Source organism: Dryobates pubescens, chromosome 14, assembly GCF_014839835.1.
Source record: "Dryobates pubescens isolate bDryPub1 chromosome 14, bDryPub1.pri, whole genome shotgun sequence".
Lineage (NCBI taxonomy): Eukaryota > Metazoa > Chordata > Aves > Piciformes > Picidae > Dryobates > Dryobates pubescens.
The window spans coordinates 2880589-2901234 of NC_071625.1; the positions used below are offsets into that span (position 1 = coordinate 2880589).

The 20646-nt window shown below is 44.0% G+C and overlaps 1 protein-coding gene across 1 annotated transcript in view; it reads left to right on the forward strand.

Annotated features, from left to right (window-relative positions):
* Window positions 1-20646, forward strand: part of VPS13B (vacuolar protein sorting 13 homolog B) — a 327037-nt gene that overhangs the window by 38378 nt on the left and 268013 nt on the right. The window contains exons 12-16 of the mRNA XM_054167231.1: window positions 254-445; window positions 1401-1570; window positions 3887-4081; window positions 4725-4849; window positions 16893-17077. Coding sequence (XP_054023206.1) covers window positions 254-445; window positions 1401-1570; window positions 3887-4081; window positions 4725-4849; window positions 16893-17077 — 867 coding nt within the window. The remainder of the gene's footprint in view (window positions 1-253; window positions 446-1400; window positions 1571-3886; window positions 4082-4724; window positions 4850-16892; window positions 17078-20646) is intronic.

Sequence of the window (20646 nt, forward strand, 5' to 3'; positions counted from 1 at the left end):
CAGAACTTTAGAGACCTTCAGAGAATCCCCACCTTGAGAGACTGTGATACAAAGGTAGTAGAAAGGTTCCTAAGTTGTGTTGTTCCAAGCTGTGCTGGGAGGCAAGGCAGAATCTTGTCCTGTTTGCTCTGTGTTGACTGGAGCGATGTTTGTGTAGCCAGGTTAAAGCAGTCACAGGGCACTGAGGTGTTGGTGTATTTTCTGTACGAGTCAGTTGCTTGGTGTAATTTGTTCTTATTTACCAAACTTCCAGTTTCTGGGAATCAGCAAGACCTGGCTTCAGCAAAGAGTGAAGATTTTGGCAGCGTGCAGGAGATGTCCACAAAGAGCCTCATCGTGGGCCCCCTGAGCCTCCGGCTGGAGAGCAGCGCGGTGCACCGCATCATGAAAATGGTCGTGTGTGCTCTGGAGCACGAGTATGAGCCATACAGCAGAGCCAAGCCAGGTCTGCTCCTACTGCATGCACACAAACATGCAGCATGAAGTCAGAACAGAATGGCTTACCTTGGAAGGGACCTCAGAGATCATCTACTCCCTGAGGGGCAGGGACAGTTCTCAACTAGACTCAAGGCCTCATCCAACTTGAGCACTCCCACAAAGGAGGCAGCCACGGCCTCCCGGGGCAGCCTATTCCAGACTCTCACCACCCTTGTACTGAAGAACTTCTTTCTCAGATCCAGTCTAACCCTGCTCTCCCTCAGCTTCAAACCATTCCCCCTCATCCTGTCTCTAGACAGCCTCAGGCAAGGTCCCTCTGCAGCCTTCTTGCAGGATCACTTCGGGTGTTGGCAGGCAGCTCTAAGGTCCCCCTGGAGTCTTCTTTTCTCTAGACTGAAATAATTTTGGACACTTTGGAGGCCATTTGGTTCAGTCACAAGCTTCTTTTTGAGTAAAGAGGGCTTCTTTCATTGGGAAGTCTTCCTCAAATTCGAAGTCTTAGAGATGAAGGTGTTCCCTGTTAGTATCTATTTATTGGTTTGAAATAGAATAGAATAGAATAAACCAGGTTGGAAGAGCCCTTCAAGATCATAGTGTCCAACTTATCATCCAACACCACCTAATCAACTAAACCATGCAACCAAGCATCCTGTCAAGCCTTGTCCTGAACACCCCCAGCAATATGTAGTTCTATATCCAATATCCAATATCCAAATGCATGGAAAGAAACTGTGGTGGAAAGTTAAGATGAGTTTCTGAGGGAGCTGTGCAGATTTCAAAGTAAGGAAGATCCAGTTACAATTGCTTTTAGCCTTAGGTGGAACCTGTGTCCAATAAAATTATTAATTGTGAAGGGGGGGAAGCTTTCCAATGTTTTTTCCAGTCCCTCCCCATTTCTGAACAGCAGCTGGAGAAGCCATTCTGTATATTTGAGTCCAATAGGTGTTTTTGATTTATTGTAGATATTAGTGATGGAAGCAGGACGATGCCAAGCTCAGAAGAAGTAGCAGCATTGGAGGAGTACATTCCCACTCGACTCACAACATTCACTGTTCTGAAGTGTACAGTTATAATCCCAGTGGCAGAATTCAATTTGCTGGACCACCTGATGCCCATCATCATGGGTGAGAAGGTCTGTATGCCCAGAGATTTGTTCACTTCTTCATATCAGCTCGTGCTGCTTCAGAGAAGTGTTCTCACTGGCTCTTACTCCTTGTGCCAGATGTGTTGCTGAGTTCAGTTTGGTGCCCAGGAGCCTTATCTTCAGGTGCCTGAGATGAGTGGTGTGAGTGGTGACTAGCTGGACTTGGAGAGTGAAGGTGTCATTGTGTACTCATAGGAAAAAAGAACTGGGAAGCAAAGAAGGCTTGTAAAGAAGCTTCTCACATTAGAAAGTGAGATGTTGAGAGCTGCCTTGTGGGAAGCATTGTTTCATCCTGGAGCAGCCTGATGGGTTGGAGTGCTTTGCACCTCATGGGCATGGATGGATCATCTTTTTGTAATGGGAGAACAGCCCCAATTTCTTGTAGATCTGAGGCAAAAAAAGTTGAATTCAAGTGAACTCCCCCCCCCCCCCCCTTATTTTTTTAAAGCCAAGCCTACTTTAATAATTCTGAATTTCAGACTGAAAGTCAGACATACAGCAACTTCTTGGCCTCTTTTCCTGCAAGTTTAATACAAATTTTAGATCCTTAGAGTAATTTGGCTTGGAAGAGATGACCTCCAGGAATCCAACCCCCTCTTCAAAGCAAGCCCAAGCAGAGCAGGGTGCTCCAGGGGATGTGCAGTGAAGTGCTGAATTCACTCCAAGCATAGAGATTCCATAAGGAGCTCTCCCATAGACGTGACTGGAATTGCCTGTGCCAGCTTGTGTCTGTTGCCACTCATCTGCTAAGGGCACACCTCTGGCAGAGTCCAGCTCTCTCCGGTCTGTACCCTCCCAGTAGGCTCTCCCTTTTCCTTGCTGAATGGCTTCAGTTTTCTCAGTCTGTCCTGGCAGAGGCCTCCTGTGCCTCAATCCTCTAACCCCTTTGGTAGCCTTCCAACCAATGTAGTGTGGTTTGTGGATGGTGCATTCTGATCTGCACTAGGTGCAGTGCTTCATTTTAGTGGATGCTATGGAAAATGGAATTGGAGGTGTAGAATGGCTGCATGTTTGACTTACATTTTTGGCATGGCATCTGCTTTTTTGGCATGACATCTGAGATGTCTGGAGTGGGTCTGAATACATAACACAGGGCAGTGTGAAGGTTACAGCAGCATGACTTGAGGATGGTCATGGTGCTTTGGAGTGGTGAAAATGTAAACAAAATATTTCAACCTTGCATATTCTTGTGGTGCAGTGACCTTGGGCAGCTGCCAGGTGCTCACACAGCCACACTCTCACTTCTTCTCAACAGGAAAGAGGGTCAGGATGAGAGAGGGGGAGATCACCACTTACCAGTATGAGCAAAAGAGGGTCAGGATGAGAGGGGGGGAGATCACCACTTACCAGTATGAGCAAAACAGACTTGGCTTGGGGGTGATTGATTTAATTTATTGCCAATTAAAGTCGATTTGAATAGTGAAAAACAAAGACAAGAATCAAAAGAACACTTTTTACCCATCCCACCTTTTTCCCAGGCTTGACTTCACTCCTTCCTTCCCTGAGTCCTCTAATCTCACCCCACAACACAGGGGGATGAGAAACTGGTAGCTGCAGTCAGTCCATAACAGTTGATCTCTACTGCTCCCTCTTTCTCCATGCTTTTCCCCTGCTCCAGTGTGACTCCTTCCCACAGGCTTCAGGCCCTGAGGGAAAGTGAGCTGCAGCCTGGGCTATTCACAAGGCTGCAGTGTCCTTCAGGGCCTGTCCACCTGCTCCAGCATGGGGTCCTCCATGGGCTGCAGTGTGTGTGGCTGCTCTGGTATGGGCTGTTCCACAGGCTGGAGGGGAATCTCTGTGCTGGTGCTTGAGTGCTGCCGCCTCCTCCTCCTTCTCGGACCTTGCTCTTTCTCACTTTGTTTCCCAGAGCCTGCTCAGCCTGTGTGGCATTTTTGCTGTTTCTCAAATAGAATAGAATAAAATGTTTCCACAGAATTGCCACCAGCTTGGCTGATGGGCTCAGCTGGGTGCTGCACTGTGGAGCAACTGCAGCAGTGGCTGGCATCACTTGGCACTGGCTGTGCCTGGCATGGGGCATTTCCTCACACAGACCACCCCTGCAGCCTTCCCCTGCCAGCACCTGGGCACCTACACCCAAGACAGCTCTGGGTAAAGAGTTGCTCTGTGAATTTTAAACTCTGAAGAAATGATTTTGTGGAGGTTTGAGGACTCGAATGGTGTCTGTGAACAGTTCCTTGCCTGTGGGTTTGCTGGTGTGTGTGTGTGTAGGGAAGGTTTTGTAAACATGTTAGAGAAGACATCTCTCATGTAGTAACTGCATGTTTTTTTCCCCCTCTCCTCTAGAACTTAAGTGGGCTGCTAAATGCTGCAAGTTTCCAGCCCCTGCGGCCTCTGCCTTCCATCCGAATTTTGGTGGATAAGGTTAACCTGGAGCACTCGGTGCCCATGTATGCAGAGCAGCTGGTGCACGTGGTCAGCAGCCTCAGCCACCCCTCTGACAACCTGCTGCATTACTGCTACTCACACTGCTATCTGAAGGTAAAAGAGGTCTGGAGATCATGAGGGTCTACAAGGCAAAGTGCAAGGTCCTGTACCTAGACTGGGGCCACTCTTGCTATCAGTCCAGGCTGTCCCCCAGGGGACTTGGGGGTGCTGGTGGGTGAGAAGCTGGACATGAGCCAGCTATGTGTGCTTTGTTTTCCATACTGACCAGGGAGAAGTCATAAAAAATAGCTGTGATGAATTTTTCTTTAGATGCTTCTATTAATGGGGGGGAAAAAAGAGAAGCTTTGAGGACAAGCTTCTTATTTCCTTCAATACCACTTTTTTTAGGCCAATGTGGTAATTACAGCAAGTGATTTTATTTTATATGAAAGGTAGAGTGCAATCTGCAGGTGGAGAGGATATAGACTAATACATTTTAGCTGATAAATTATTTCAGCTTTGGGACAAATGGAACAGAGCACAGTTGGCACCTTTTGAGTGAAGGAAATATTTTTGTATTTATTGCTATTGAGAGTTTTTTAGGTAGCTTTATCTAGTTGCATTTGCTGGGGGGGAGGGAAGGGGAATTATCTGAAGCCAATAGGTAATTTATCTCATGTATTTGAAAACATGTATATTATAAAGGTAACTTGAAAGTGGTCTGGTTGTGCCCTTTGACCAATTGATTGTGTTTCAGGTATTTGGTTTTCAAGCAGCACTGACTTCTTTGGACAGCAAAGGGCTGTACTGCTTCCCAGTTCCAGTTATCCCCTCCTTCAGTACTGCTCTTTATGGCAAGCTGATCAAGTTTCCCAGATACTGGTGAGCATTAAGCATTGTGTTTAAAAAATGGGCTCAAACACTTTTGTACTTCTGATGACTGATTTTTAATCTGCCAAGCTCCAGGATCATCCCTAAACGTTTCTGTCTCCTCTGTTGTGTTCTCCTACCCACGTCTATTATCATTAATAAGTTTCTTTGTGAGGATGGCTGTTAATAGACATTGAGACCCTTGCTTGATTGAGAAAACAAGCCCTGCAGTAAAGGGCTTTCTTCTAGACCTTGAAGAATTGTGACCCACTTTCCAGCCTTCCTTGAGTGGATGCAAAAGCTGAAGTTACACACTGATGGCAAGCCTGATGTTTGTAACTGAGCACATCAGCTTTGTTAAACTCAACCAAATAAAAAGCAACAAATGTAGGGGGGGGGGGGGGGGGGAGGAATTAATCCCAAATCAGCCCAAACCCACATAAGGATTTTATTTGTGTTATTCATTATGGTTGGAAGTGTTTTTAATATAGCAAGCAGGTAGTAAGCTGTTTGTAGTAGTTAAGCTTTTAAGTGCAAACACTTTGGTTCTGAAAGCACTTCTGTGTAAGCCATATAATTGCTTTGATTTATTACCTCTAATTCCATGGAAATTCACTACTAAAATTGAAATTTGCCTCTACAGGTTAAATTTTGCATCATAAATGTCCTCCTGTAGTAATTTTTATTAATAAATTGTACTTATAAAAACTATTTTCAAGGAAATGTGTTTTGCCAGTACTTTGGCAAGGACACTAATTTTTTGAGCAGTAGCTGTCTGTAGAGCTGTTTTATGACTCAATGCGTGCCAAGAATCCTACATAAGGATAAAGGGCTGGGGCATGTCTGCTGTGAGGATAGGCTGAGGGACTTGGGGTTGTTCAGCCTGGAGAAGAGAAGATTCTGGGGGGACCTTATAGCTGAAGGGATCCTACAGGGGGGCTGCAGAAAGACTTTTCCTGAGGGTGTCTAGAGGCAGGGCAAGGGGGAATGGTTTGAAGCTGAGGGAGAGCAGGGTTGGACTGGAGCTGAGGAAGAAGTTCTTCAGTAGGTGGTGAGGCTCTGCAATAGGCCTACTGAGGTTGTGGCCCTCCTCTGGACTCACTCCAGCAGCTCTGTGTCCTTCCTGCCCTGAGGACACCATAACTGGAGGCAGTATTTGGGTTGGGGTCTCAGCAGAGCAGAGCAAAGAGGCAGAATCCCCCTCACCATAGTGCTCTGTCTCGTGTGTGCACAGGCTCGTGCTCGCATTCTCTTCAGTGTGCATCTTCCTCTTCTCTCTCTTGTGCTTCCTGGCTCACTCTCTCTCTCCCTTTTAAAAATATTGTGATGTGTGCCCAGCTGGAAAACAAAGTATTGTAGGCTAATAACATAGAAAAAAAGCTATGCAGTAGTTCTGGGGAGTGAAGACAAGGGAATGGTTCTGCCTTAAGATGGAAATCATCTCTCAGAATTGATTTTTCTCTTTTTCAGACCAGCACTCTCTATGGTCTGCTGCATTTAGAAATCTTTTTAATAGCCTTCTCACTTGCTTTTCCTTACAATCTGATAGCTCTCTAAAGCTTGCTTATTTATTAAGAGTGTGAAACAATTACAGAAAATTACTTTATTCCAACCATTTACCCAAACTAAGCAACTCCAATTTGCGGGTAATAAAGTAGAAGACCAAATGAGTAGAGCAGCAGGCTGGTTAAATGAAGTGTAGTCTGAAGTGAATAAAAGTCCAGATGAAACACATCAAATAGCACTTGAGCTAAATCGAAGTCAGCATGAGGACTGAGAGCCTCATTGAAGTCATGCAGTGAGTGAGAATTAGCCTGCTAGGATAACCTGGTAATGTCATTAAAGCTAAATTCAGTCCTCCTCCCCCCCCCCAAATTATCCCACCTGCTTTATTTGGGGGTTTTTTGTAGATTTCACATTCCAGAGTTTCTTCAAGTCCACACATCTGATGCTACATGTGTTCTGGTATTTCTTCCTAGAAAATATCTGCAACAGACCCTAGCTTTTAAAAACAAAGACATTTTATGGACTGTTATGGAATCCCCCAGGTAGTGTGGTTTGAGTTAGCAGTGAAAATCTCAACTTGATTTCTGACATAAATCAGTAGAATACCTTTCTTTTCCTGCTGCAGTGTGAAGCTCTCCAAATGTGCATCAAATGCTGTAGAATGGGGTTGGGGTTTTTTGAAGCTGGCTGACAAACATTGGTAGCCTGTTTGAACAGATAAAATGTCAACAATATCAGCCCAGTGAATTCCAATAAATAGCCATAAATGCTCCAGTTCCATTCACCTAATGGATTGATGTCTGCTCTAATTGCAGTTAATACACTTTCTTCTTACAAATGTGTTCAAGCTCCCTGCTTAACTAAGCCTTGGACATTTCTGAAGTACTTTCTGTGCAAACAAAAACATCTGGGCTAGTGATTTTTTTGTCAGGCATAACAAGATGCAAAAGACAATGCTGATGTCAGTAGTTTGCAGCTGCTTGATGTAGTGTTGCATGCCAGCTTGTAAAGCAGCTTTCAGGAGGATGTCTAAGAGCAGCTGAGAATTAGCAGAAGATGGTTAAAAGCCTAGAATGAATTGCAGGGTTGTTTATTGGCAAAGAGAAATCTGAGAGGAGTTTGCTGATTTGTTGGTTTCTGGGGTTTGAGGTTTTGGGTTGGTTGGGTTTTCTATTTTGGTTGGGGTTTTTGCTTGGTTTTGGTTTTTCTTTGTTGGTTTTTGCTACAGTGTCTGATCTAGTTAAGCCACTTTAGTGTTGTAACCTTCTCTCACAAAATATCACTTAATTGTGCTTCTGAAGGCTGTGAAAGTAACATTAAAGTTGCATCATTTCTGAACAGCCTTCCTTATCTTTTTTGGAGTTGCTCTCTGGATCGCTGCTAATCTGTCAGCTGTATGTGTTGAGCTAAATACTGGTCCAGTTATGTGTGTTGCTTTATTGCTTTTCTCCTGTTCTTGAGCCATCTTCTCTGCAGTCTCTTCTCATGGCAAGTGTTTCAGACTCTCCTTTTCCTTTATAAGGTCTGGGGGAAGGTTCTCTCCTCCTCACCTGTCTCCACCTGTGACAGCCTTCGAGACTCAAAACACTGCTGGAATAAGCTCATAAATGGGGGTGATGTGATCCCTGCATCCTTTCTTTTCAGCTGCTTGGCCCAGTAGTCTACTTGTAGGGGGTCTGTTTCCTTGATGAGTTTCCTTTTAATGGTTTTGAGACTAGAGCAATAGCTGCTGATTCAGTGTCTGCAAGGAAGCACCAGCACAGCCTTAGCTAATAGCTGCCCGTGTTCAATTTGAGACTGAAGTCTTTGTGATGAAGTTGTGGACATGCTAGGTGAATTAGGACCTAAGATTTCATGGCTTGCTCTGTAATTATTAGAGAGCACAGAGTTAACTGATTGCTCTTGAATTGCTGCTCTTTCAGAACAAAAATCTGAGATAGAAACTTGCAGGCAGGCCTGGATAGCTGCTGCTGGACAAACAAATCTTTGAGGCACTCAAAGGGTACAAATTTGGCACTTTTCTTTTGAGCTGTTCTCTGCCAGTCTTGGGGAATAAACTACACCTTAAACATAGGCAGGGTATTAAACTTTGTCCAGCAGTTTCTCATTCACAGATTCAAGAATGATTTAGATTGGAAGGGACCTTAAAAATCATCCAGTTCCACCCCCCTGCTATGGGCAGGGACACCTTCCACTAGCCCAGGTTGCTCAAGGCCTCATCCAACCTGGGCCTTGAACACCTCCAGGGAGAGGCCATATAATGAGGAGGAATTCTTGCCAACATGAGATTTGGTTTGTTTCCTCTGTCTCTTTTCTTCAGTTCTTCTGTTGAAGAGCTGATAATTACTGACAAAAGCTGGTGAAAATGTAAAACTTGCTGTGCCTTCAGTTACATCTCAGCTGCTCAGAGACACGTTGCCACTTGTTTTCTCTTGTGAGCCTGTGACAGTCCTGACCTAGTTACTGTATTACTGTGTTCTCACAGCACTGAAGCATCACTAAAGAAATCTAGGTGCAGAGATGCTGCCACTGAATGTTTGTGTGTATTTTATGTAGGCTTTGTTTCTGTGAATCCTTAAAATGTTTCTATAATGGAGCTGTTGGCAGTATTTCAGCACAGTATTGAACTGGATAGGTAAATATTGCCTGTGTCTCTGGAGCAGTTCACATGTACATTAGATTGGCACCTTAGGGCATTACCTCCTTTTGGTAACTGTTACACAATGACACTGACAGACTGTGCCAACAACATGAAGATCAGCACTTTGTGTTTTCTTGCCTTGTTTTGACTTTCATAGAATCACCAAGGTTGGAAAAGACCTCAAGTCCAACCATAACCCAACTACCATGAAGTCATCACACGGTTCAGTGCAGTTGTGCTAGTAAGAGGCAACTGGACCCTGCTGGCAGGCAATGCAGAGTCAGATATGCAGAGACTATGAGCATTAGATCATAAATCTGGGAGGTTTTCCAATAAATTGACACATGAGTCTTGACTTTGGCAGCCTGTTTTATTGACTAGTCACAGCAAATCAAGAGTCACGTCAGTTGAGACCGGGGGTGGATTGTGTTTCACGTGGGCAGTCCAGGGCCATGCTTGTTTCCTGGGTCAGAAGCAGAAAAAAGGTTGAAGACAGATGAAACTGATTTTGTAGCATTCAGTTGTGACTATTACTTATGTCAGTAATTGGACAGAACTGCCAGATGAAAATTCAGGGTATCCTTTGGAGCAGAAAAGCTCTGAGGTTGCATGCCTGAGCAGATGCCATCGGTGCGTGGGACAGGAGAGGGTTTCAGCCACAGCAGCATCATGTGAGTTAGAGCTAGCATGTGTGGAAGTGTGCTAGCTGAGCTGTGGAGGTGTGCCAGTGATAGGGGCTGTGCAAAAGCAGAGAGGAGCAGTTCTTCTCTTGGGTAGAATTGCTTCAGATGTGAACATTCAGCCTAGGGAGCATGCTGCATTGCTTCACTTTGTGTTCTTCTTTGCCATTGCCCAGCAAATGCATCAAAGAGCAGAATACTAAATCAGATTCTTGCAGATTTGTTAGTAGCTGTTTACAGCATGCTCTTGTGAGCAGTACATTTGGTTTGGCTGACAGTGCATCTTTGTGTTTGAAGAGCAGGCAGGCCTGTGTGTCACAGCAGATTGTGAGCAGTAATGCAGGGTCATTTGATGCTTGGTTTTGCCAGGAGTCTGATTATTTTCATTGATGACACAGCTTAACATATTGGTTATTGTAAAAGTTAAAGTGGGCTATGCTTCTGTAGAGGGCTGAAGATGCTTAGGTGTAGGAGAAGGAACTTGTGGGGGACATATTCTAATCTGCAGTGATACTGGTTGTGCCTTAGGAGGAAGACTTTTACAATGAGGGTGGTGGAACACTTGAACAGGTTCCACAGGGAGGTAGATGGTGGAGGCCCTGCCCATGAGACATTTAAGGTCGGGTTTGAGGAGACTTTGAGCAACCTGATCTAGTTGGGGATGTCCCTGCTTACTGCAGGGGGTATTGGACTAGATGACCTTTGGAGGTCCCTTTCAGCCCAGTGCATTCTGTGTTCCCATGATCATGCATTAAATATCAGCATGAACACTTTGGGGTCCTTCTCAGCTGTACTCTTCTGGAAGGAGCTGTTGTTGCTTACCAAGAGCAACCCTCTGTCCAAGAGAGGCTTTGCATTCTGAGTACATGACTTGCAGCTTGATTAGTGTGACTACAAATTAACTTCAGTTGGAAACCTCTGGTTTAATTATTTTTATTTTCAATCAAGTGCAGATCTAAGGTTACTGCTTCCCAGCAGATGTGGCAGGCAGCATTCAGCAAATCCATGGATAGTGCACTTTCAATCAATGTCAATTGGAAGCAGTTGTATTTCTCAGCATTGTCCATGAGGAGGGAATTCAGCAGAGCTGACAGGAAAGGGTGGTCATCTGCAGTGTTTCCAGTGTGGTTATTTAGCCTAATTAATTGTCAAGGCTCTTCAGTGAGAGTAAATTAAGCCTATTAACTAATACCTGCCCAGGGAAAGTGATTGCACATGGTAAATACTTCATGCTGGCTGTGGTAACTGTTGCCATCAGTATGGGCTGGCATTTGTACCAGAAACAAGCAAATAGTATTTGTTATGTGCAGGATGTTCAGTGTTAGAGCCATGTTTTGCTTTCCTTGAGACTGGTGAAAGGTACAAATACCCTCTACTGTCTTAAAGCTCCAGTGCTGGTATGCAGCATAAATAGGAAAGAACATTTGAGTCTCTGCTATCTGTTTGGAAAGTGTTTCTTTTACTCAGTGTTTCCACTGTTTGAAGGAAATGTGGGGTAGGATTTGTAGGGATATTCTCAGTTATGAGGCTTGCCCTGTGCCTACCCTGGCCAGAAGGCTCCACTGCTGGCAGTTTCACATGCAGTGTTTGTCCAGAATTTTGCTGGTATTTGGTGCTTTTTTCACTCTTGCTCCTCTAAGTGTAGCTGTGAGTCACAGAGAGGAATACAGTCTGTGATTCTGTGATGTATGCTATGAAATAAAACATCCCAGAAACCAGTCTGTGGGCCTGAGGCTTAGTGGTCTCTTGTGCCTCAGTTCATACCCACATGCCTACCTGTAGCTTCCCCTTCCACTCCCAAAAGAACTGGGGGGAAGAAACCCTTTAAGTCAGAAGGATATGGTCAGGCTTCAGACCTGGGACAGCTTCTGGCATGCTTAGTCCCTTCAGCATTGTTTGAGAAGTGGCAGCTTCTGTGGCCTGAGGGTGGCAGGACTTGAGCTGCTGTGCCCAGCTGCAGACCTTCACTGGAGCCTCTGCTTGGCCTTCTTCAGTTGGCAAATAAGGACAAAACCTGCTTGAAACTTGCATCTTGAAACAGAAGGACCATTTGAGCCAGCCCCATTTGAGGGATTTGGAAGAAAGGTACTTTGGTATTGTAGTTGCTTTTTTTGCCTTTTCCTTGGCATCTTCTCTTTAAGACAGTGCCATGGGAGTTGATAGGATCAAGAGCACTGCTTCAGGAATTTGTAGTTGGCAAAACAGTAACTTGAAGAAAGAAATCACTTCCATGCTTTAGGACTCCCAGTGTAGGTCCCCAGTGATCCCTCTCTTCTGGAGAAGACTCTGGGGGAAACCTTAGAGCTGCCTTCCAATAGCTGAAGGGATCCTACAGGAAGGCTGCAGAGGGACTTGTCCTGAGGGTGTCTAGAGACAGGCCAAGGGGGAATGGTTTGAAGCTGAGGGAGAGCAGGGTCAGGCTGGAGCTGAGGAAGAAGTTCCTCAGTACAAGGGTGGTGAGACTCTGGAATAGGTTGCCCAGGGAGGTTGTGGCTGCCTCCTTCCTGGGGTGCTGAAGGCCAGGCTGGATGAGGCCTTGAGCAGCTGAGTCTAGATAAGAGGTGTCTCTGGGGTGGGGAGGTTGGAGGAGATGATCTCTGAGCTCTCTTCCAGCCTGAGCCAATCTATGAATCTATAATTCATAGCACATAGGTGCTAACTTTGTTGGTCTTAAGGACTCCTTGGCATGTGTGAAGCTTTTTAAGCCCAAACCTGAGCACAACCCCCTATATCCATGTGACTGCCTCAAAGGTTGAGGCAGAGTCAGGACTTAAGGTGCCTAATTTGGATTTAACAGTAATTGTAGCCTTTGAAGTAGAAAGTAGTATGCATTTTCTGGGATTTCATGTTTTGCTTTAAATATAGTGTCTGATATCCTTTAACATTCTTTTGAGGTTGCTAATTAATGAGGCCACAGCAGAATAATTGTAACTCTCTCTGCAGTTCTGCAGTGTGTACCTGGGAATCATTAAGGCATCTTGTCTATTCCTGTCCTTGCTGGTGATGATACCCTTGATCCCTCTGTTGCTATATTAAAGGCTTTTGTGGTAATGGGAAAAGCAAAATGCCCTTCCCCCTTCCAGCAGCTTCCTTTTGATGCTATAACTTCTGTCTTAAAGGATACCAGAATTGGCTTCTGGGGTGCTTTCAGGAAAGGGTTTAGTAGAATAAATTCACAGAACCTCCCCAAATTCCAATCAACTTTTTGGGACAAAATGTCTTATTTAGATCAGCTGTTAGTCCTTCTCTCCCTCCCTCCCTTCCTCCCTCTGATGTTAAAAAGATACTCTCCAGAAGTCAGTTGTGAAGTGATCATGGTGTATCCTCCTAATCCAGCATCTAGAATCTTCAGAAAGGAAAAAAATGAATTTTTATTTATTTGGCAGAAGTCAGTAAATCCTGAAAATCATCACTTGCCCCTTGGAATAATTTGTACTCTTAACAGTGTTGCCTATAAATAAGAGGCAAGGGCAGCTGCAGCTGCTGAAATTGCACCTGTGGAAGTGATGACATTTCAGGCAGCCTGTAGTGAAGCCTGCAGAAGAGGTCTTGGAGATGGTTTTAGAGTGAAGTGTTCCAAAGCAGGTTTAATTGGTGTGGTTTTTTTTGATGATAATTAACTTGTTCCTAAAGCACAAATAACTGTCTGAAGACTAAGGAGGGTGTGACACATGATAGAGCTTTCTGATTTTGAGTTGTGGTGACTTCAGTCCTGCATTCTAAACAACAACAATCCCAAGGCTGCAGTGGTTAAGAATAGAATACAATAGAATAAACCAGGTTGGAAGAGACCTTCAAGATCATCGTGTCCAACCTATCATCCAACACCACCTAATCAACTAAACCATGCAACCAAGCACCCTGTCAAGGCTCCTCCTGAACACCTCCAATGATGGTGACTCCACCACCTCCCCAGGCAGCCCATTCCAATGGGCAATCACTCTCTCTGTGTAGAACTTCTTCCTAACTGCCAGCCTAAACCTCCCCTGGTGCAGCTTGAGACTGTGTCCTCTTGTTCTGGTGCTGGCTGCCTGGGAGAAGAGACCAACCTCTGCCTGTCTACCACCTCCCTTCAGGTAGTTGTAGAGAGCAATAAGGTAGTTGTAACTTCCTTCCTTTCTTCTCCCTGTGCCCTCCCTTCAGACCTTTGGTTTTTCAAGTAGCAGACAGACATCCTTTCCCTTACCCAATAATAGTTGCTTAAAAGTTAAGACAAAGGATCAAAATAATCATTTAAAGCTGAGATGACAGAGAAATATGGATTTGTGGTAGGACTGCAGGTGAAGCATTTGCTCCTGTCAAACCTAAAGCCACCATGCAATTTCTTTTAGCCTAAGTGGAAAGGTTTGCAAATGCTGAGTGAAATTATCCAGGCATTTAAATTACCTTCAGGTTCTTCTAAGGCACAGTTGCTGGGTTCTAGTAGCAGGTTCCTGGCTTTGTTATTTTGGAAAAAATGAACTCATGGTCTTTTACTGTACAGGATATGAGTAATAACAAAAATGAAATTTCTGGAAGCCTTTTGCAGCTTTGCAGTTGGGGACTCTATATAAACCTCTGGACCCAGCTGTTCACCGCTGTATCCTTTCAATCACTTGGAGGTGTTGATTTTAAAAGAATGAGTTGCTGTTCCTAAAGTCTACAAACTCCAAATATTTCATAGCAGGCCTGTGAACTTGCCTGGGTTGGTTCTATGGGTGCCTGTGCATGGTGGATGAGAAGGACCAATTCATGCTTTCATTCAAGGGCAGCGAAGAGAATTATTTTCTTTAATGCTACGCCAGATTTATCCAAATATTTCAGCAAGTCTGCATTACAGTTTGTCAGCAAACTGGGTACAACCAAAGTGTATTTAAAAATCATTTAATTAGGACAGATTCATTTTCACTCCATGCCACTACACAGCAAGACTTGCTTGTTCATATTTCCTTCAATTTACCCTGGAACTTGGCCAAGCTGAGCTTTAATGAGTAGCCTATCCTGCTAGTTACATTAGGATTTATTTTCCCCTGGAGAAGAATGTTGGAATTGGTAGGTTTTTAACCTGCTCAGTTAAATGAACATATGTTCAGAAACTGCATCTTAACTCTTTGAGAGTAAAGATTTGAGCAATAATGATTTCTATTGTTGTTCCAGTTTAAGTGCTGTTTAAACAGGGGGTTTAGATTTCAGCCATGTGCCAGAGCTGGTTTGATAGGGCGAGGAGTTTTGATACGAAGTCACATTCAGTTGCTTAACACAAATTTAATGATACTATATAGCAACCCAGATTGGTTTACTGAAAAAAAAAACACCCAAAGTTATTTCTTCTTGTGTTTTCATTTGTTGCCCAAATGTATCTCTTGGGTCGTAAAACTTGGTTCAATATAGCTCAGTACCTTATTAATGATGGATTTTCTGTATTAACAGGTGCAGTTTGGTAGCAAACTTGTATTCTGAGTTATTTTAAATGCATTATTTGTGTTTCAAAACTATTATAATAAATCCTGAATTATAAATGTGCTTTCATCACTAGCCAGGCCCAGTTAAAATTTCCTTTAAGCAGCATTTGCTGCACACATGGTCTGATACTTCCCCCCCCCCCCATCCTATAAAGAAAGGATTTATTTCCTTCTACTTCCCATTCCTCCAAACCTGTCTGAAAAGGACCAGTAGAATTTATTCCTGTGGGATTGTCAAAGCACAATCTAGTAGAATTTGCATATTCTTTAAGAAAATAAAGAAATTCATACACTGCTATTAGCCATGAGGGAATATTTTATGTGAAACTTGAGTGTTAAGTTCAGCATAGTTCAGTGCAGTAGCTGTGATTTGTATTAGGTGAATAGTCAGGCTTTGAGAGGAAAAGCTTTTCCACTCCTTTTGTAGAATGGCTTAGATTGGAAGGGACCTTCAAGATCATCCAGTTCCAACCCCCTGCCATGGGAAAGGACACCTTCCATCAGCCCAGGTTGCTCAAGGCCTCATCCCATCTGGCCCTGAACATCTCCAGGGAGGAGGTATCCACAGCATCCCTGGGCAACCTGTTCCGGTGTCTCACCACCCTCACTGGAAAGAATTTCTCCCTAATCTCCAGTCTAAATCTGCCCTCCTCAAGCTTCAATCCATTCCCTCTCATCCTATCACTACAAGCCCTTGCCAAAAGTCCCTTCCTGGTTTTCTTGTAGGCCCCTTCAGGAAATGGAAGGCTGCTCTAAAGTGTCCCTGGAGCCTTCTCTTCTCACAGCTGAACAGCCCCAGCTCTCTCAGCCTTTCCCCATAGGATCTTTTTTCCACTGGACATTTATCTGAGGGGTGGGTGTCAGGATGAAAGTGATGGTCTCTTTTGGGAGGTGCCCAGTGGTAGGACAAGGAACAATGGCTGCAAGCTGGAACACCGGAGGTTCCACCTCAGCCTAAGGAGTCACTTGACAGTGAGGGTGCTGGAGCCCTGGAGCAGGCTGCCCAGAGAGGTTGTGGAGTCTCCTCCTGAGACATTCCAAATCCACCTGGATGTGTGACTTGATGATCTCTGGCACTCTGTGATTTTACTGGTAGTGGTCTATATAGTCTCTAAGCATTTTACTTCCACCCAGAATGTCCTTTACCTTGCACTGCCCTCCCAAAGCCTGCTCCTATCTTTTCCTCTTCCATAATTCTAAAGTATAATGCAATGGAAGTTACTGGAATCACCTAATGAGCTCTGCCTGCCCAATATGGAATGTGAGGGGGAAATCTGGGCTGTGGGGCTCTTTGTATTTTGTTGTGTGGCTGTTGTCTGTAAGGTTTCCTTGATCACTGCCCAAATTCCATTTGGTGATTCACTGTAAACTTTGAAATCAAATTTTCAGGAAAGCAAAGTTCTGAACGAGTTTTGTTTTCTGTGTTTTCAGCCAAGAGCCCAATTTTGTGAGCTGCTCTTACTTTTGTGGGAGCACTTGGAAATGCTTTTATTAAATATTGTGAAAGGAAGAGTTAATTAGATTAAATGAAACATTTTGGGCTTGTTTTGTTTTCCCTGTCGTGTTTTGGAGGGAGGTGTAAGGTTAAATCATGTAATGGAAGTCACATTTAGGGTGAATTGCAATAGAAGTGGAATCTCACAAGAAGAAATGTAACAGACACAGCTCCAGCCTTGCAGACTTAGCTGCCTGGTATCTGCTATTCAGTGAGTGGGCTTTGTCATTATTTTTTATGCACCACAGTAATGATTTTCCTTTTCTTTTTCCCTCCTGCTTACTTTGAACAGGACCAAGCGAGCTCACGTTCCCCTAACAGAGTGCATATTTGAGCTGCCTCATTTGGCAATCCAAGCAACCAGAGCTCAAACCCTTTTGCTTCAAACCATTTATCAGAGCTGGTGTCACCCTGCTGGAAGTTTCAGTTCTGTGGTGGTGAATGAAGCTCTCCTGCATGAGGTCTTCCAAACTTCAGGTAAACAAGTGGGATCCTTTGGGTTCAGTATTTCTTATGGTGCAGGGCACTGCTAGGGAATCTGCATACACGTAGATCCTTTAAATCCAGGTTTTTGCCTGTAGTAGTTAATGGACAGAGTGTTTTTTGTGTGTGCTTGGGTATTTATAGCTCCAGGATGTAAGCTAAGCCACTGAGTTTCACTCCCTGGCACCAATTTCTGGATGCATTTAATTTTCCCATGCAGGATATTTTTTTCCATGCCTCCCTCACATGAGACATCCACCCTTGCTACCTTGCATGGTACAATGTTGGAACTTCAAATCATTCACAGAGGTGAAGCTGGATCATTTAAGGGCTTTATTAATCAATGGCATGTCTCAAGCTGTGCCAGGGGAGGTTTAGACTCAAGGTGAGGAGAAAGTTCTTCACTGAGAGAGTCGTTCATCATTGGAATGTGCTGCCCAGGGAGGTGGTGGAGTCACCATCCCTGGAGGTGTTCAAGAGGAGATTGGACGTGGCACTTGGAGCCATGGTCTAGTCATGAGGTCTGTGGTGACAGGTTGGACTCGATGATCCTCGAGGTCTCTTCCAACCTTAGTGATACTGTGATACTGTGAAACTGCTGAAGATCTGCAAGCCTTACTGGTGATAATATATCTAATGGAACTGGTTACCTGCCATCCTTTTGCAAAGCATCCATGGATCTGGGGAGTAAGTTATGGGTTTTGACCAGTTTATAGTTGACCATAGTCTTCAAGTGCATAAAGGTCATCCAGAAGAAGAAAAACTACTTTATTTATCTGTTTTTAAGTACAGATTAGAATAATTTAGACCTGTTGCTGGGTATCCACTGTGATAATAAGAATAATCGAGGTCTCTTGGAATCTCCATCATTACTAGTCATGGAGAACATGTTAGGAGACTGATTCAGATACAGTAAGTAATGACTTGAATCAGAATGGCAGATCAGAATAGCACTGGAAATCTTTACCAGCCCTGTTTTTATCAGTCCTATTTTCCTTCTTCCATTCATGTTGGTTTTTACAGTTAAATCTGTGTTGATCTGATGGTGCAAAAATACTGCTGTATTTTTAGGTCTGTAACCTGTTTTAAGTGCTTAGTTTTCCCGTTCTCATCCAAAAGTCACTGCTTCTCTTCATTCCTTGACTCTGTGTGGCTCACCAAGGATGAGATTGTGAGGTTTTAGTCCCACGTGCTGGTGCTTCTGAAGGCAGCAGGTTTCCAACCCATACCTCAAAGAGAAATGTGAAAACACAGTCAGCCACGTTTCAGGTGGTCTTAGGCTTTGCACAGTTCCAAACTAGCCATCATTTAGCATGCTTCAGTCCTTCAGTGAACTGTGACACAACTCTGCTAACCATAGAGCTGCAGAATAGCAATCTGGAGCCCACGCTGGAAGCACTTACAATAAAGCAAACAAACAGTGCAGCGCACTCGGTTTGATCTCCTCTTGTTCACAGCTTAATGATTGGCCTGGTCAATGTTAAACTTCTGCAGTGATACTCTGCATGAACTAGCTGAAGGCAGCTTTGAGTTCAAGGCTGTGAAATGATTGCTGTCTATCCTTTTGTCCTAATTCTTGGCTTGCTTGCTTGTCTAAGTCTGCTACCTTGTGTTGGAATGCCTTTGTGGAAAATTCAGGCTAATTAGCTGTGTTGGAAAAACATCCCCATGCTTAGGGTCAGCTCCCTTCTACTGTAACAGCAACTTCTCCATCCCTAAGCTTCTGACAAAGCCTGACTGGGATGGCACAGGGAAGCTGGGATTTCAGCTGCTGTTTTCTTTTATTCTTTTTCCCCCTTCTTTTTCTTCTTCAATGAAGTAACTCTGAAGATAATGTAGTCAGTAAGGAACATTTTGGTAGGCCATGCACGTCTGTTAAATCACTGGTATTCTTTCACTAACGTTCAGCTTAGTTTCTCCATCATAAACCAGCAGCTGAGGAATGTTCCTTGGGAGTCCTTGGTTTGGGTCCTTGCCTGCCTTTGTTTTCAAGATTCTAAAAAGCCATCTTGCTAACAAATTAGAAATACATCAGGACAAGCAGATAGTCTCTGTCTCTCTCTCTCTTAGATTCTTATCCACCTGTGAAATAAACCTGCCCTGAGCAGACATGACATTCTTCAAAAAAAAAGGACTCTTGTAGTTTGTTTTCCAGTTTTTTCATGGTTTGCCATTATCCAAAGATTTCTAGCAAGTCTGCCTGCCCACCATCTGGATCACAGGCTTGTGATCCTTCTTGATACAGAGTCCACCACTCTGCTGGTTTGTCCTTTGGGAACAAACTCTGCCCTCTTGCAGAGGTGTTGCAGTTGTGCTACCTCCGCTAGGTATTTGCTGCGAGCGAGTGATGTGCCTCTGTGCTGGGCTGATCCAGTCTTAATTGAACCTTTACCTTTACAAACTTGTATCTTCTCTTTTATCAGGAATTATGGTCCCTAGTTATGCTTTTCCCAACACAGCCATCTCCTCCAGTTTTAAAACTGCATCACTGAGCCTGTGCTTGTAACATGGCCTAAGAGATGCTGTAGAGGAAAGAAGAACAGGTGAGTTGTGGAGGAAGGAAATAAAAATATGAAGGAGGGAAAAAGAGAAAGGTGATCAGCTAATAAAAAGGGAAGAGAGATTCAGGGGAACACCAAGAGAAGCAGGTAGAAAGAGTTAAAGCAGAAAGGCAGTAGAAGTTAAGAAAGACAAAATCTAGGAGGATGACAAGTACAGATAGAGGAGCTGCAGGAGGAGGAGAGAACATCACAGAACACTTGACTGCTGGCCCTTTGACATGCTGTGGAGAGTCCATAAAGGTATTAAGGCCTCTTTGGGAACCTGTCTGCTGGGAAACTGATGAAAGACTTTCTCTGGATGTAGTTTAAAAAGGGAGCTTTGCACATTTCCACAAACACAGGAGCAAAATTTATAGCTGGTATCTGGAGTTCTGTCCTATGGCTCCATGCTGGAGCAGAAATGTTTTTCTGCTCCAAAACTTCAGCCTAAATTATTTTTGAAGGAAGGTGATGTAGGAATTCAGAACAAACTCAGGCTCTTCCCTCCACAAATTCATGTTGGGGGTAGATTAATGGAGTACCAGCAGGTGAAAACAGCATGAAGATTGACACTCTTATGTCTTCCATCTACCTTTCTGCTTCTACTCTACAGAAACCTTTTTCTAACTAGGAGAAAAACCCAAAACCTAAAGCAACTTTCCTCAAGTGTTTAATAGTTTGTTGATTATTAGACTTACTGTCTTCAGCAGATAGTTCAAGAGTTTCTCTTTTGATGAACTTGTCCAAAGGCAAGGTGGTTTTGATGCCTGAAAAGCAAGTTGTGTGTGTTTGGTTTCTGACAGAATGTGGGAATGATGTGTCTGTGCTACTCAGAGTATGTCTGTGTCACGCATGGTGGTAAGTCTGTTATCCTAAAACTGCCTATAAATAGATGTGAGTGAGCTGGCTGAGCTCAGTTCTGACAATTTGAAGGAGGATGCTGTGGTTTTTACACTGGCTATTTGTTGTAAATGTGTCTAAATATTGTGCCTTCCTTAGCTTGAGATGATTATTGTTGTACTC